The sequence below is a fragment of the Penicillium atrosanguineum genome, assembly GCF_028827265.1.
Source record: "Penicillium atrosanguineum strain IBT 20685 chromosome Unknown utg000007l_segment0_segment0, whole genome shotgun sequence".
NCBI lineage: Eukaryota > Fungi > Ascomycota > Eurotiomycetes > Eurotiales > Aspergillaceae > Penicillium > Penicillium atrosanguineum.
The window spans coordinates 3,390,051-3,406,658 of record NW_026623139.1 but is presented as its reverse complement, the minus strand read 5'-3'; the positions used below and the strand labels follow the sequence as shown (position 1 = coordinate 3,406,658).

The following is a 16,608-nucleotide window of genomic DNA, read 5'->3' as shown; positions in this document are numbered from 1 at the left end:
CTATGATTTCCCCTTCGCATTCAGTAAACCCAGCTTCACAGACATCATGATCATCCACCCTATTGGCGTCTTTGTTGAGGCCAGCATCTTATGCTCAACCCAATCATGCAGCCATTCCCAATAGGACCGCACCGTCGAATAATCCTTCATCCCCGGCAATTCCACCACATCTTCCATTACCGCTCGCGCAGTCGCTCTGGCGGAGATCCCTCGCAAGATCTCCTTTGCATCCGACCCTAACAGCAGGGTATAGTGCAGCACGAGACCCTGCGCGATCCGATGTACTTGACAGACGATGCTGTGGTAGAGCTGTGGCTTCAGCCACCCATCGCAATTGTAGCTCAGTGCGCCTAAGACGCAGACTAACGCGCATTCATACGGGGACTCGTGGTAGCCCTAGTCCCGCAATTCGATGCAGATCTGTAGATATACGAGCTGCAACGGACTCACACCGGGGGTGGCCGCCTGCCGCGGCGTCTTCGTGCGATGAGGACCGTTGATTTCCTCCCGAGCGGCCTGGCGCAACCGATCCCACGCCGCCTGCTGTTGCGTCGTAAATTTGTAGCAGCGATGCTGCCGGTCCTCGGGAACCTAGACCGCCTGGTTAGCTATGACCCAGCCCATCCACTAGCCGCTGCTCGACGCCTCGGTAAGCGCTATTTCGCGCGACGTACCTAGGTTCGTGCAATACACATCAATACTTATAGCTATGGCTTCGTGAAGAACTCGCGATCGTCCTTATTCGGGAACTGAAACAGAACGGGGCGGGATTTCGGTTGTTTCTCGATCTATGCTAACTCGCTCTGATAGCAGTCCTCACTGTGCTTCGCGAGCCGCTTATTAATCTCCACGAGGGTTCCAAAGGCATCCCAGATCCGATGTATGATCTCCTCGTTGGCCGCGCCACCCTTCTATGAGGGATCCGCCAGGCACACTACCAAGGCAGGGTCCTCTCCTTGCAGAAGCCGGCCTAGCCCGGCGCGGTGGGCCGACCCTGACCCCGGATCTTGAATCCGCCACTTTGCTTCATTCCGCCAGAATTCGTCTATCTCCTCAGGATCATCATGGAGTCCGACTCCGAAGTCATCTAATATATCGACATCATCCTCATCGGGGGTCTGCCTAGCTTAGAGCCGTTCCTTAATCCGGCGCTGCGCCGCTATCGGGCCACCGGGATTCATAGTTTGATAGGCTAGTGTCGCCATTCAGTTGAGCAGAGTTGGGGGTTGTAATCCGGAGGACAGCTGCGAAAAAACTAGACTTACGCAAAGCCCAATTTGGGCCGAAGATCTTGGCCCAAAGCCCAGGGATCAAAAATATATAACCCAAGTTTTTACATAACAGTACATAAATATGCCAAGACCTTCCTAATTAGGCTTACTTATATATTCTTATACATAGATTTGGGCTTTACTTGGGCCCTTGGGCTCTTGGCAATGCCAAGTTTGGGCTAAAACTTGGGCTTTGCGGAAGTCTAATCATATACACGTCTACTTAAGGAGACTACGGTAAGTCGGACTGGAGCCATCCATAGGATGGCTTTATCACTATGCCAATTATGCTATTCCTGTCACTCTTGGTGCTGACAAGTAATGGGAGGGAGGATTTTGGGAAACAAGGGAAGCTTAGATAAAATTCAATCGTATATCATCACTATGTTGAATGGTGATGATATGTTTAAGAAATGTCTGACAATTGAGTCTAGTCAAGCAATAGCTTATTTTCTAGGTTCTAGAAAAGTGTCTTGTCCAAGTCAATTGCTGACCCTGTGACTTGCTAGCTTAACGCCACATCTTATGAGGTTTCTAAGATTAAACCTGCACAGTCAAGCAGTTCAGAAGACCCTATACGAAGTCAGCTTTTTGTTGTCAAAGTCAAGGTCAGACGACTAACGACTCCATTGGTTTCACAGCATGCTGCCTGGTTATTGCAAGTATCAATCAGGGCTGTGTCGTATTAGTAGTGTCCAGAAATAGTGGAGGTCGAAGACTTACGAACACATAGCGCAGGCAGAATGTTGATGTTCAAAATGCCCTTTGTGAGCTCGGTGCAGCATTTATTGGCCTGGCTGGTGGTGCACTGGGATCCGCTTCCGCTATTTGGGATTGCACTGACTGCCCCAATGGTGGCGAAAAGCGCAATGGTAGAGAAGACATGCATTGTGAATTCTTGTGTAAAGCTTTTCTTGCGGGAAAATGTCCGATGTAGATGTGAATACAAAGCTCGGTGTGAGTCTAAGAAATTAAAACGATGGAAAATGGTCTTCTTAAATAGTTTCGAACATCTCAGAAGGTGTTTACACATATAATCCGGCTGGTCTCTATGTTGACCTACTCGGCCCAAATTTCCTTAACTGAATGGTAACCGCCTTAATGTGAAGCTCCGCTTACCATGAACATGGTCTTACTGGCTTGAGCTAGAATCAAAACAGGGAAGCAAGTTGTCGATGAGCTTGGGCCTGGGCCTAGTATACCCTTGCCGTCGGGGATCTTGATCGTGATTCTACGATCATAGGAGGTCAGTATCCGGAGCATACTGTTAGTGAATCTAAGCGACTGGACAATAATGGCCCCTTAAAGCCAGGAAGCTCATCTTGGAGATGCTAAAATCTCACCTCATACCTATGGAGTTAGACTCTTGTGAAACATTCGGCTATGACGAAGGCTGATCTAGTTTCAGTTCTCGGTTTTATGAAGATAAAGTTTAGTATTCCTTGTTTTATTTCTGCGGGCGTTATAGCAATAATTCGGTGGCGAGTCCGGTGACATTATGATGGCAATTCTTATGCATACGCCAACGGCTGACAATGAAACAATCGGAGCAGTCATTTATTGTGACATCAGTGAATTTATATGATTTACTATCAGCCACGTTGGTAATACCCCAAGAGATAATGGAGAAAATGCCTTTATTTTATTTTACTAAGATGCAAGAGCTCAATTGTGCAAAATTAGTACGATCAGCTTCATCAGTATCTTGAGAAACTCTAGATAGCACACTCTTGGCGTTGCATATACCTTGTCATGATTCAGATCCTGCAAGATTCTTAGGTCGTAAGAGCTAACTCACATGTACTACGCTGGTTACTGCAGAGAAATGATACAGCAATCAGAATGTTAGGTGGCGTATTTGTATTCAAAAGAGATCTAGCGGGGCCTGCAGGTGCGGGGATATCCGAAGGGTTCAAAAGGGCTATGTGCGGGGCACTACTAGCCTTGGCGGCAATGAAACCATGCTCAGAGTGTTTAATCCTACCGCCCAGCCACAATTAACAATGCTTAAGATTTCTTGCTCGCAGTCTGTGTAGTCAAGCATACTTAAGCATTCAATACGGCAAAGGCTCGACTGAGCGCTCTGTAGCATTCGTATCAGAGTGGGGTCTAAGACCGGGTTCGAGCCTAGTCACGCCCACTGCGACCTGATCTGCGCATGTCCAGGCCCTGATTGAAACACCCCGCTATCACACTGCATCAAGAAAGGACTTTTGTTTTCTATTTGAAGTTATCATATGTGATGTGACCGTGGCCCTTCACTCAGCCACTCTGATTGGAGGAACTTTCTTTGGCCCGTGGAAAAAGTGGAACCCTGGCCTTGGTCATGCTAATAATGTCAATACGAATACTGCGGTGGACCGGAGATATAATTATCCTTTCTGTTTATTACTTCTGTATGTAATCTATAATCCCCCTATAAATTGCCAGAATCAGGGGTAATACAGAAACAGAGCTTTTGATACCGTTGATTGGTTGCATATAAAACATTCCGACATGGTCGTAGTGCCTGAGGCATCACTGGTGTCCCTGGGACCACAAAATGTATTTCTAAAAGTCACGTGTGCGGCAGTTTCCCCTTGCTCTCACTTACGTTCGTTCGTTTTAGGGCCACAGCGTGCGCAGCGCGTCACTTCCAGTGCGTCAAGTCAACTAAACTATCTTCTCGCGCTAGGCAGACGCGTCGACCGCGAAAAACGGCCAACTAACTCACCCTTGCGCGCAAATGGTCAAGAATGATGTTGCCCAAAGATCCATTCCTTGCTCCGAGAAGTCTTTAATACTTCATCTTCATTCTAAACCTTTGCAATCAGTCAGGACTGCCACGAATAATCCTGACTGTCGTGACATGAGGCTGGTACATGCCGGGAACAAAGCCGCACCATCGGAAATAGCTCCGATATGTCTACACAGACAACTAAGCTGATTAGAAATCAACTTGGTTTCTTGTTGTATATTTAGCCTCATTTTTCCGTCTAGAATACAATACAATTCAATCCTCTGAGCAACAACACTGACAAATAGGGGGCCACTAACATGCAAAAAAGGACCACCCAGTATATGTGATCGCAGTAATTGATATTGCTTGTCCAATCCTTGTGAGCGACGGAGGTGCCCGCATACTTGACTTGAACTACTGGGGCAGCAGGATGTGTCGTGATTTAGTCCGAATTCCCCTAATAACGTTCGTTGCCAGGTGCATTGGTGTGAAATTATATATTGTGAAACGGCCGGGTGGACATGATGGACCGAAACCACAGCAACGTACTGCTGGCATTGCTTTTGGCGAAATAACGTCTGTAAGTATGCCAGGTGTGATGGTATGGCCCCTTAGAACAGAACCTGCCACATGCGCGTCGCGTACCCATCCAGTCACGTGACTAAACCCATTTGATCTCTCACGGGCCTCTGGTGTTTCGGAGCCCTTACACTCTGGACAATTTGCGCCCACGCCACGGTACCATGGGCGACCAAGCCGATGACCTACATATCGCACTTGACCCCGGTACGACCACCTGGACGGTGTGCTGACGGCCGACAAAGGAATCAACCAGGGCGGACTGATGGTCAACCGTGCGTTCCAAACGTGGTTATACGAGTCTTTCTCCAATAATGGGCTTCTGACCGCCCCTCGCTCCTGGGCAACAATTTCGTCCGAGTTCGAAGGCTGTAAGCGGGTGTTCAATGGCTTGGCCCCAGTCCACTTGGATGTGTTTGGTGAAAAAATTCCTATCAGCGTGTGAGTACTTCTTTTCATCGGATTCAGCATTGCGAACGAGTGCGCATAAAGAACCTTGAGTTCCCCTCGCGTCCGGGGACTTTGGCGGCCGCGGCTGAGCCTGCAGGTGTCTATGGCGAGCACTCACTGATCCGAGCAACTTGAATAGTGAAATCATGACTAGCTTTTTCCGGGAGCTGATGGAGGGTATCCTGAGCGTCTTCTGGAGGCAATATGCCGCCGCCCAAAACCAAGGCTATGTACCGGAGGTGTTCTTCCTCTGTGGTGGACCAGCCCGAAACAGGTGGTTTGCTAAGTGTATCTTCGACGAGATACAGAAACGGGAGCCCGGGATGACATGTGCGTCTGAGACGCAGTGAGTACCCGACTTTGTCTCGCAACCCGTTCCGATTTCTGATCAGATTTGGCTTTAGTGTGGGCACTGTGGCCCAAGGGGCGCTCTCCTTTGCGCAAAATCCATTCATAGAAACTAGCGTTGCCGGTGAGGATGTTGGCATGACATTCTTAATGGACCTGTCTGTGCCGGGCGACGAGTGGAGCGAAGATCGCGTAGAAGAGGCTATAGGTTGGGTAATTGAAAAGGTACAGTGCCCTCGTGACACGTCGACTGATAACTGAGCGCGGTGCTGATTGCCGCAGGGCCAACCGGCTGGTAAAGGGAGTCGCGTCGAATTAATAAAAAGGGTGTATCGCGACCGGCCGGGCCGACCCAACCGGATTATCTCATCCGATTTGTACACCAGCACTGAGCAATTCGACCGTCAGAAGATCCGGTCGGATCATGATGTCGATTGGGATTGTCGTATCACCTACCCGCTGGACGGCGTCCGCTCCCACCTGGTGTATTTCGGCAGCATCGAAGCCGACATTCCGCACGCAGAATTGTTCCCGCCGGATACTGCGCATCGCGATGTCGAGGCGCATTTCAATTTTTCTATCAAGCCTCAAGGGCAGCTGCTGAAAGTGGAAGTCTCGCTCCAGCGCGAGGAAGACTCGGTGCTGCTTCGTCGATCCTATGTGCCGGCGGCCAGCTGGACCCCTCAGTCTGAACTCACCTTGGAGCAGGGCCGTCACAGTGATCCGTTAGCTTTCTTCCCACCCGGCCGCGCTAAGCGGCGGCGGCGGGGTACCAGGGGAACACGCTTGCTTCCCATAGCGGAGGTTAGAAATTGCGGGGACTCTCCCGTGCCAGAAAGACAGGTCATGAGATCTCCGCGACTCGCGTCGTCCTCTACTTCAGATGTGCCCGCTTTGACGACTCCTTCCGTCGCAGCTGAAATGGAGTCTCCGTCAGCCAGAGTCGATCACCGTTCAGCTGAGCATGACACTTGCTCGAAAAGTAGTTCCCTACCAGGGCGTCCCAAAATTGTCGGTCGCAGCCTTGTCCCCAAGAAAAGGTCTTTTCTACTTTCGCCTTTTTTGGGGTCAGCCCACATCGTGGGGGAAAATGCCGATCCACATGCACCCTTTGACGTGCGGAAGGACACTCACCTCGAGCTTGCCGAGTCTGAGATGCTTGAATCAAGACACATGCGAGGCATCAAGACACGTGCGAGGCGTAAGGTGACTGTACTACCAAGACATACGAAAGCGTCCTAGAGGCCTCAAACCGCAAACACGATACTAAATCCCATTTTCTTACTTAGATTTGGCACACGCACTTTTGTAAATTCGTGTCTACAAGGGTAAAAAAAAAGATCTTAATCAATTTCGAGTATTATGCGCTATCAGATCTTGCCTGCGAGCCTCAATCAAGACAACGATGTCGATATTGCTTGATTATTGTATTTCGCAGGATTCAAGCTATAGAAGATGGTGCGTGCTTAGGCGTTCTTCTGTCCTAGCTGCGCAGCCGCGACGAGGTTCCCGAGCTCCTGCGTCTGTATAGCGAGAGTCGATACGAGAGGGCTACTAATATACAAAGCTTCAGCCGGCTGGTGGGCCACGAGAATAACAATTCGGTCAAGGGTACTAGCGTGGATGAGTGGAAAGGTAATCTATATTTTCCGGTACTTCAACTGGGCTAATATTCTTTTGTTGTTGTCACTGTAGTATCTGGGTATCTGGAATACGGATTCAGCCACGATGAGATACACGCATCAAATCAGCGGCTTCGCGAGCACCACTGGCGGCAAAGGGCACGCTGTTACTGGCGTCAGCCAATTGTTTTCGGACCACTCTCCAGACCACGGCAGGATCTGTTGCACTACCCTCGACCATAACATCCCTCGGGTGTCGTATGCCGTGGCTGTCAATGACATTGATCCTGCAACTAGACAGATCCCTATTGGTGTGATGGCGGTCAGTAATCTCGTTGATGCCGGGTTGCAGACAGCTGAAGCTACGATTCACTAGAAGTGGTAACGTGGATGGCTTTCGCTATATCCCTACGGTATTGCCAGGAAGGTTAGTCTGAATATTCTCCCACAGGGATCATGTCCAGGGAACCGCATAAATCGTGATATATGACAATAAGTCATCGTCAAGACCATTTTATACCTATACTTTCGCATTTGAGCACAAATTAAAAGAAAACGTTCATCTTCAGCCCCACCAGCCCCCGAAGAGCGACGCCTTTCTTCGATGCTTGCACATCACTTTTGTGATAATTTTCCTCTTCTCCTAGTGTTGTAATTAGTCTTTCCTGGCTGTTGCAAATGGCTTTTTCGACATCTCCCGGGGATCATGCGTCAAGGAGCTCGGTTATTTCAATCGTCTCCGCTGGTAATTATCTAGATAAATCAAGTTTCTTCACTGGAGTCGAAATTGGAGTGTCACTCAGTAGGATGAATAATTCGCTAGAAGGTACCCAACAATCAACCTGTCACTACCGCACGCTCCATCAGGTGTACATATCGTCCGAGAGCCATCATAGGGAAGTAATGGGAGTAAAACGAATATCCCAAATAGAAATGGTTTGGGAATCCAGTCCCAGTATGCAAGGTCTCGGGCCAAAAGACCTCGCTTTCATTATTGGCCCTGGTTTGCGTTTGCAACAAATAACTGACCCCATCTTGAATTGCCTTGTCCGTGGCCGATAAAGATGCAAGTAGCCCCATGAGTGCCCACGCTGTCTGGGAAGCCGTGGAAGGACCGCGGCCTGCAAGGTGTGGATGCTTGTACGATGCAAGCGTTTCCCCCCAGCCACCATTAGGATTTTGCATAGACTTTATCCAGGAGACTGCGGAATCCATGCAATCTTTAATGGAATCATCACCCTCAGCCGTAACAGTACATCCATCAGAGAAGTACGTCATTCCACAGAGCACGTTGCTTGTTCCGTAAATATAATTGGACCCCCAACGACCATACCATGCCCCTGAAGTCTCTTGCTGATGGGTCAGATAAGTAAGGGCACGGCAGCAGGCAACATTTATTCGGTCGATGAGTAGATAGTCTTTGCCATCACTGGAGAGTTTGATAATCAGGCCAAATGCTTCCAAGACCCGGCCGGTGACGTCCGTAGTTGAAGGGTCACACAGACTTTCCATATCGCTGAACGGGATCTTGTTGAGGAAAAGCTTGTCGTTGTTGACGTCGAATGCACCCCACCCACCGTCATGATTCTGCATACCAATAATCCACATCGCAGCTTTCGTTACAGGCAAGGTGCTTCTTGATTGGGGATTCTGTTTAACCATCGAGAGAATAGCAGCGGCGGTGTCATCCACGTCTGGATACCATTTGTTGAAGTACTCAAAGCTGAAGCCCCCTGGTGGCAGGTTTGGTTTGTATATTCGCCAGTCGCCCTCTGGTCCCAGAAGCTGACGGCTGGCGATCCAATCTATCCCAGTTGATAGGTGGGAGGCGTAACCGGCATCGCAAAGCCCAATTGTCATCAGAATGGTATCCCATACTGGGGACAAGCATGCTTGGATTCTTTTCTTTCCCCCCTGGCGCCAAGCAAATCGCTCAATTGCCTCTAGTGCTGCCCGCACCGGCGGATCGTCAAGCTGATACCCCTCGAGCCGCAAAGCGAGAACGCCGACATGCATGGGGGGAAATATTCCTGCCCAATCCCCCTCCGCTTCCTGGTGCTCTAGGATCCAATCAATACACCTCTTCCGGGCATATGCACGAGTAGGAGATAACCGCAGGCCACCGATCCAGTGAAGAGCGGTGTCGACTGCGGTAAATATGAAGGCTACAACGTCTGTTTTCCACAGGTCCCATAATGGCGGTGAATATGGAACCGCTTTGTTTGCAGCGTCGTGCCAAAGTTCGTCCAGGAAATCGTTCGATGCTGACTTTCCATTGGGAAGGGAGTAAATTGGCCGGTGATGGGCCACTACCAGCAACGGGACGATTGTACTGCGAGCCCATGAAGACAGCCGGTAGATACCAATGGGTGATATCGTGGGCAACAAAATAAGTTCCGCCGGAAGCTCAGGTACAGCTTTCCATGGGAAAAGACCAAAAGTGGCCAAGTAAATACGGGTAAAGATGCGGACTTTGGCAGCCCCACCGGTAGATAGGATGTGTTTGCGGGCGCGGCGTAAGGGGACTCTGTTTGGCTGGACTCCCAATAACTTCAGTGCAAAGTATGCTTCAGTGGTTGTTGAAACGTCTCCAGGATGATCTGGCGCAATGCCCCACGACCCATCCTCATTCTGGTCCGATAATAACCATGCGACCAGCTCATCCCGATCGTGGGACATGTCCAACCCAAGAGCCTGTCGTAACATCACATATTCAGCGGTGATAGTGGCATTGGATTTGAGCTCACCATACCAGTGACCGTCCTCGTGTCTGCGGTTAAATGAATAGCTAGCCGCTAATTGAAGTGAAAAGCGCGCTTGATCGACGAGGTGCTCATTACCATCGTAAGAAGCAATAGACAAGGAAGCAGCCTCCCATATATGCTTTTTCTCCGTGGCAATATGTGTTTGCACAGCCATTTTGGCGGCTAATTTTAAAATGAACAGTAGGAGCCTTGGTGATCCTATGAAGAACAAATTCAATTCCTAAGAGCGGCCATGGGACATCTAAAGGTTCAACGATAGGTGGAACGGAAGTGGCCAACAGTGAATAGTTTATGCTAGATTTTGAATTTCCGGGAAATTGAATCACAGTGTCATGGACTCATGTTCATTTCTAGCTACTTCAACACTTCTCCCTCATATATAAGCCGCCAGGACATAATAAGCTCACGTTAGGCTTCTGCCAAGTTTCGGCTGAAGTAACGCTACGATCCAACGTGGAGACGACGCGTTACCCAGACCAAAAGCCATAAACAGCTATCAAGGAGGCCATGTACGTATTCCGCACTAGCTCTCAGCCGTTGTTGCCTCCGAAACCTGTGACTGTCTCGGTGACTGAATCGTGATCAAGCCTTGCTTGGCACATTTCTAAGAACAAAAGTACCATACCAGACTTCATAACAGAGTATTTGTAGCGTGGTCTTAGGCTCATTAATCATAGATAATTCGGGAGTTAACAAGGCCGGTATTTAGCTTTCGCGAGACGCAACTTTCGGAGAGCATATCGACCCATCCGGTCAATGAAAGCTGCAAGCGTCCGACAAATGAACCGGCGATGACTACCACACTTTCTTTATAATAGCATCATTGTTGCTAGATAATGGTAAGGATGCAACATTCACCTCCTTGAGAAAGTTGCTGGCGACTTGTGTTCCTGTGCAGGAAGAATTATGACCGAGTTCTGACTGCCCCTTGTCCGCGTAATTCTGGTGAATCAGTGGGCTACACAAGGAAGGCGGGCCAATTAAAATTCAGAAATCCACCTGGCACTCGTCATCTTGGACTTAGGAGTAGCGCGATACAACCCAGCGGCATAACTGTGCCAGGTTTTAAATCAAAGGGGCATGAGAGCTCCGTATTATCTCAAATCTGGACAAAAGAGAAATTCACGACGGAAAGACACTTCCTCAAGGGTGGTCCCATGATTTCTCCATTCTTTGAAGTCGAGCTCCTCAGCCTTTTTGATACAATGCTCAACTTTGCATGCTCCATCATAGCCCCTGCAGGGGCTTGCGTCACAGCATTGTTAGCAGCAACTTTGGTCAGTATTCTTCTTCGATCATGGATAACCCCTCAACAACTTCCGTTGTTCAATAATTGGGCTGGGTTTCGTAACGAGACTTTCGGAGGTGTCCGAGCCTGCTTTCGAGAGAGCAGAGCAGGTCTGGAGACCATGGCCTCAGGCTATAGACAGGTTCGATTCCCTACGGTTATCTTCTCTGCCTGGGCGCGAAACGCCATACTCATTTCTGTACCAGTTTTCAAAGAAAGGGCAGCCCTTCATTATGCCTACCCCAAGCTTTGAGCCGCACATAATGCTGCCCAGAGACTGGATCAAATGGCTAGTTGATCAACCGGAGAACATTCTCTCTCATGGAAAGGTCCATGGCGAGAAGCTAGGGCTACGTTACCTGTTCCCGGGGTTTGATTACACTGCTGATATGGCGCTTATCACCGCGATCCGTCTTCACCTTACTCGCAACCTATCCAAAGTGCAAGGGGATTTAGTCAACGAGATCAAAAACACGACCGATGCTACATTTGGAGTTGATGAGCAGACTTGGACAGAGGTCAATCTCCTTGAAGCCATGAATACGATTGTGTTGAAATCTAGTGGTATTGTCTTGTTTGGCCAGTCTCTTTGCCACAATGAAAAATTCATGCGATCGATGAAGAAATTTGGGGATGTTTTTGGCGCAGGGATGCTTATTGTTGGCCAGCTTATCCCTTCCATATTCCGCAGGATGGTCGGCTGCCTATTTCTTATCCCGATAGCGTACTATCGGACTTCGTGTACAAGGTACCTTTGGCCGGTATTCGCTGAGCGATTGGAAAGTATGAAGCGGGGTGAAATGGATCCCGCGTTTAATTACGACGCACCTAAGGACCTCATTACTTGGACAATTCGTGCTGCCCTAGATATGAAGGACAAGGCCATTGAAGGTCCTGGACCAGTTTTAAAGCGCTTTACACTTGTGGTATTTTCTTCCAACCATCGTCACAACCTCATCGACCAGCTGGCTAACAGACCTGACCCAAAGACGTCAGGAGCTATCTCTTCCTCATCTGTAACGGCCGCAAACACGTTACTCGACATCCTGAGCTCTGATCCAAGCCTCCACTACTACCAAACCCTCCGAGTTGAAGCTGAATCAGTTTTCCCAACGGCGGAAGATTGGGTGCTATCGGCAGGCCTGCTCAAATTGCGTCATATGGACAGTGCCATCCGTGAAAGCCTAAGAAGGAGCCCCATACTTGTGCGAGGTCTTTGGAGAGAGGTGATGCCGATAAATGGAGTAACACTTCCAGACGGCCAACACCTCCGACAGGGCGCTTGGATCGGCGTACCGGTTCCGGGAATTCATAATGATGAAAGGTTTCACGATCAACCAGAAGTCTATGATCCCTTCCGTTTCGTGTCTAGCTCTCTCAAAGGGGAAGTGGCCGATGCCGAAAATTGCAAGGCAACCATGCTGACGATGACCAATGATACTTTCCTTCCGTTTGGATATGCGCGCCATTCTTGGTAAGTTCCTAAGCTTCTATTGACACTTTTTCTTTACCCTCCGGAGTTAAAAATACCAATCATTCAAGAAAATAGTGACGAAAGCTCAAGTTAATAAACTTCTCTGCAGTCCTGGCCGATGGTTTGCGTCGCACCTTCTCAAACTTGTCTTGGCATATATCGTTGCACATTATGACATCCAACCTCTCTGCGAAAGACCCCTTAATCACATATGGGGCGAGCACCCAGTTCCCCCACCGTGGACTATGATAAGGGTGAAAAGAAGAAAAGTCACTTGAACGGACGCCCATTCGAGAAAGTCCTGTGTTCAATCACACGTGAAAGCACCTGATGTCACACCCAATCTTAGGGAAGAGACTTTCTGGCGTGTTGGTAATACTGCTTTAAGTTTTGAAGTGAAAAAACCTTGTTCGGGGACGATAAACGTCTCACCTAAGATCCCACTAAATACAGTGCCGCTTCCTGGATGGGCCAATTGCTCATAACCATTTGGACGAATTTGAGGATAGGTGACAAAATTGAGGCTGCTGTAGCCAATATGCCATGAAGGTTCGAGGGCAATGTCTGAGAGCTAGTGAGGTACAATTGAAGTCCGAAGTGCTAGTCAAGGAGCGACGCATAAGTATATTTGAACTTAAATGTACTGCTATACTGCAGGAGCGTTACTTGAGATTTGTTGATCTACTTTCGGTAGTTTCCTAAAGAATAGCTGTTAATCCTCCTCGCGCATTTAGGTACTGTTATTCCCACGTGGCTTCGTGAAGCTTGTGTCAGTTCTGATTTTGTGCCACGCTAGGGGTTCCTGGATTATCGTACACCTGTCAAGTTGCCGCTCATTCTCATTTCTCAGCGAGCCACCCGTATGAGTCCCCTCCAATCGAATACTTATTTTTGGAGTTGGGCTGCAGTCAGTCAATCATTGTTTCGCCAATGATGTTGAGCGGCTCCGTCTGGGTGCTCTGAGGCAGATTAGCGCTCGGCCATAAGAAGCCCAATAAGTGTTTCTCTTACCACTATCCATGAACAAAATGCATCTTCTGGGTGACCGCGGTAAAAGCCCTAGTCTGCATGGGCTCTGTGGCCTGGAGGTCTGTTCAAAAAACTTTGGTGAATAACCCATAGTCGGTTCCAATTCCACGGAGTTGCCCCATGATCTGCCCAATGTCGATACTATTGGCACGATGGAGTATAACTGATGCATATGGCACGAACGAGCTGTAAACTGGTAAAGGAATCAATTTGAAATAGTTATCGACAAAGGTCAATTTTAGCATTACTAGTAGGCTCAATACTCGTCAATGTGCCAGGGCATGTGAGACATCAATACAAACAAGCCAGCTTCGCATTTTGACTCGTTTGTCAGGTATTGATCGTCATTTGCTTCTGTTTAATGCGACATTTTACGTAATACGCTTCCCTGGAGCTTTAACTAGTTACTTCTTTTGTGAAATGAGGTCGTGGGAGATTCAAATCATTCTGGCTTATTTGTAGACATAAGTTTAACATAACGTGTGGGACCAATAGTTCCCTTTCCCTATACGCTTTAAGAAAGCAGTATGGAAGCGGGCAGCTTTTCGGGAAGCTGAGGCAGAGAATAAGCTGTTTTGCTTAGCAAGAACTCTCGTAGGTATTATCATATTAGTACTGCAAAGGGCTATAGTGATGACATATTCGAAATCCCCGGCGGCTTAGCAGGAATCATTCGCTGAGAACTCGAAAATACAGGGTATCGTTGCTTTTCTATACAGTAATATGCTCAGAAGAAGCAGAGGTGATCTCGATAGCTTCACCGGTTTTTTGCGGAACTTAGTTACAGCGTGGACAATCACTTAGACGTCGTCAGCACACTGTGGGAGATTAGTGTGGTCAGGGCCAGAAGCGGTAATCTCTTGGGCCCAATTATGCGGCTCCGAAGGAGCTGTTACGAATTGAGGTGACTAACCATGGTGGTCAGGCATTCTAGAGGGGTACGGTATTCTCACGGGATGAACGCAGGCAACAAACAAATTCGCATCCGTCAGACCGGACTCCGGAGTCTAGTTGTCTTTGTAATGCTCATTAACGTCGGTATTGGTGTCGACAGCCAAGAGAGACAAAAAGCTTCCAGTGCAAAGGTTGCCGGAAAGGCCGGCCATAGCGTTATAGCCCTGCTCAAGTTTCCAGCCACATTTGCATGTGATTGAATTTCTTGCGAGAGGAAGTCGCCGTCCTTGTTCCCCACATCGGTTGAGTGGTCATCATTGCCTTGCTTATAGGCATTTGCGTGGAAGTAGTCAGCAGTGGGCGTATCAAAGCTCTGGCCCTCACCAACTCTAGAAGAGCAATCAAGGAGTGTATCAGGATATTCATGGTTCTCGACACACTTTGCAGGCCGTTATCCCGGGTCAACAAAGGAGGAAAATGAAGTCGACCCAGAATGCCAACGGGAATGCAGGAACAAACACCAATGGTAATACTCAAATACCTGGTCCAGGCCCGCAGGCCATGGCACCAAGTGTGGCAGTGTAGTGGCAAAAACATTCTTTCGGATTCTCAAGGATAGAGATTGGCATCCTCACGGGCATTCTCAGCCAATTGAGTCTCTTGGTTGGGTGCTTGTTTTTAACACACGGTATTCTGCCCTATGCATATGTGATGCAGGCCACGGCAAAGAACAAGTAGTAGAGTTATGACGCGCGTTGAATTTTCGAAGGTTTTTTTGCGGTACTTCTTTTACGTTCTGCTGAAATATGAATATGACCTGTTCTAAACTGATTCTTCGTCATCGCTTGAGCTATCTCCGACACAGAGGAACGACAAGCATATCCTATAACAATAAATTCTCTTGAAGTAAAAACAAAATATCAACACTTCAATCTTATAGAGAGAAAACATTGATCTACCTATATCCCCGTCGAGGTTTATCAAATGAATATTTGCAGTTTTATATTTGGCTTACTGCTTCCACCCAAAGGGCCAGCTCGTCCTGGTACGATCCCTCCAGGTGTAATAATCTCCAGTAATCGAGGTCAACGAGACCTGTCAATGGAGGCATTTCGGAAACCTCTGGCATTGTGTCAAAAGGGGATAGCCTCAAGATCACAGACTCTAGATTATCTATCGCTCTCGAGGACACTTAGTCTTGCCAAATAGTGTGGCGTTGTTGCTAAAGTAATGGTGAACTTCATCCAGGGAATATAGAAACTAGACCACTCTGCATTGAGGATGGGCAGAAAAACCTCTTCCTTTCGCACGTTGAAAGGTCAGACAGCCCTTTGTAAGATATTATCAGTCGACACAGCCTCCGCCTTAGATTTTTGTCCAGACTCACAATATTAATAATTTTCTCCGGTATTGGCTTAAAAAATAGCTTCACACATCGGAGCGCGCGATGGATACAACCCATCTCCTTGGCTGCGACAACTTGGCGGTTGCCAAAATGATGATTTTGGGTTACTGTCTAATTTTGCACTGAGACGAGCACAGAAGATGCTGAGAGTTCCATCATCAGAAGTAATTAGACTTGAAGAGAAACGAAGTAGCCTCGGCAGACCAAAAGTACATCTTCCCGAATGAGGAATGTACCAGTGGCCATGGAGGCGTACACAGATTTTGATGTCTATTACACCATACCGCTATCCCTCCTCAAAAGGAGTTTAGAAAGAATGGGAGCAAGGATATGATCGGCGCTTGTAGATTAAGTGCACCCTGGTCTGTAGTATGAGTGAAACATTCGTCACGTGATATCCCTTTGCCCAAAATGAAAGATGGTAATTTGATTTTGGACCCCTTTGATTGAGAAGCCCAAGCGTATAGTTCTGGTGATTTCTTGTACACCCGCAAATTTGCACAATAGATCCCAGAAGTTGGCTCATGAATCCTCGATAGAATTTATGATCACTCTATATTTTAGTCGCAGAAGTTATGCGTGGGATTGTAATTATCATTGTTATTTGTATTAACAGGAAATAAATTTAAATAATGTTATATATATGTAAATTAATCAAGAGTGCAAGGGGTAATGCTAAGCGTATTCCTAAAATGGAATCCCGTCATGAGCCTGGGGATCAGAAGGAGAGATGGAACAGGTTAAGAGAACCAAGTTAAATTAGT

The 16,608-nt window shown here is 48.0% G+C and overlaps 5 protein-coding genes across 5 annotated transcripts; 2 read left to right on the top strand and 3 right to left on the bottom strand.

Moving 5' to 3' along the window:
• Positions 1 to 2,160, bottom strand: N7443_009492 (Alpha/Beta hydrolase protein; the record flags this gene model as incomplete). The annotated part of the gene is made up of 5 exons (XM_056889548.1): positions 1 to 396; positions 451 to 591; positions 936 to 1,118; positions 1,894 to 1,946; positions 1,995 to 2,160. 5 exons carry the CDS (start codon positions 2,158 to 2,160, stop codon positions 1 to 3), a joined length of 939 nt encoding a protein of 312 aa, XP_056738850.1.
• Positions 2,161 to 5,733: 3,573 nt separating this feature from the next.
• Positions 5,734 to 6,164, bottom strand: N7443_009491 (uncharacterized protein; the record flags this gene model as incomplete). The annotated part of the gene is made up of 2 exons (XM_056889547.1): positions 5,734 to 6,041; positions 6,110 to 6,164. The coding sequence occupies 2 exons, from the start codon at positions 6,162 to 6,164 to the stop codon at positions 5,734 to 5,736; spliced, it is 363 nt and encodes a 120-aa protein (XP_056738849.1).
• Positions 6,165 to 7,095: 931 nt separating this feature from the next.
• N7443_009490 (uncharacterized protein) lies at positions 7,096 to 7,365 on the top strand (the record flags this gene model as incomplete). The annotated part of the gene is made up of 1 exon (XM_056889546.1): positions 7,096 to 7,365. The coding sequence occupies one exon, from the start codon at positions 7,096 to 7,098 to the stop codon at positions 7,363 to 7,365; it is 270 nt and encodes an 89-aa protein (XP_056738848.1).
• Positions 7,366 to 7,826: 461 nt separating this feature from the next.
• Positions 7,827 to 9,908, bottom strand: N7443_009489 (terpene cyclase/mutase family protein; the record flags this gene model as incomplete). Its single annotated transcript, XM_056889545.1, has 1 exon — positions 7,827 to 9,908. One exon carries the CDS (start codon positions 9,906 to 9,908, stop codon positions 7,827 to 7,829), a length of 2,082 nt encoding a protein of 693 aa, XP_056738847.1.
• A 1,397-nt stretch (positions 9,909 to 11,305) lies between these two features.
• N7443_009488 (cytochrome P450) lies at positions 11,306 to 12,794 on the top strand (the record flags this gene model as incomplete). The annotated part of the gene is made up of 2 exons (XM_056889544.1): positions 11,306 to 12,516; positions 12,626 to 12,794. 2 exons carry the CDS (start codon positions 11,306 to 11,308, stop codon positions 12,792 to 12,794), a joined length of 1,380 nt encoding a protein of 459 aa, XP_056738846.1.
• Between the last annotated feature and the right edge of the window lie 3,814 nt (positions 12,795 to 16,608).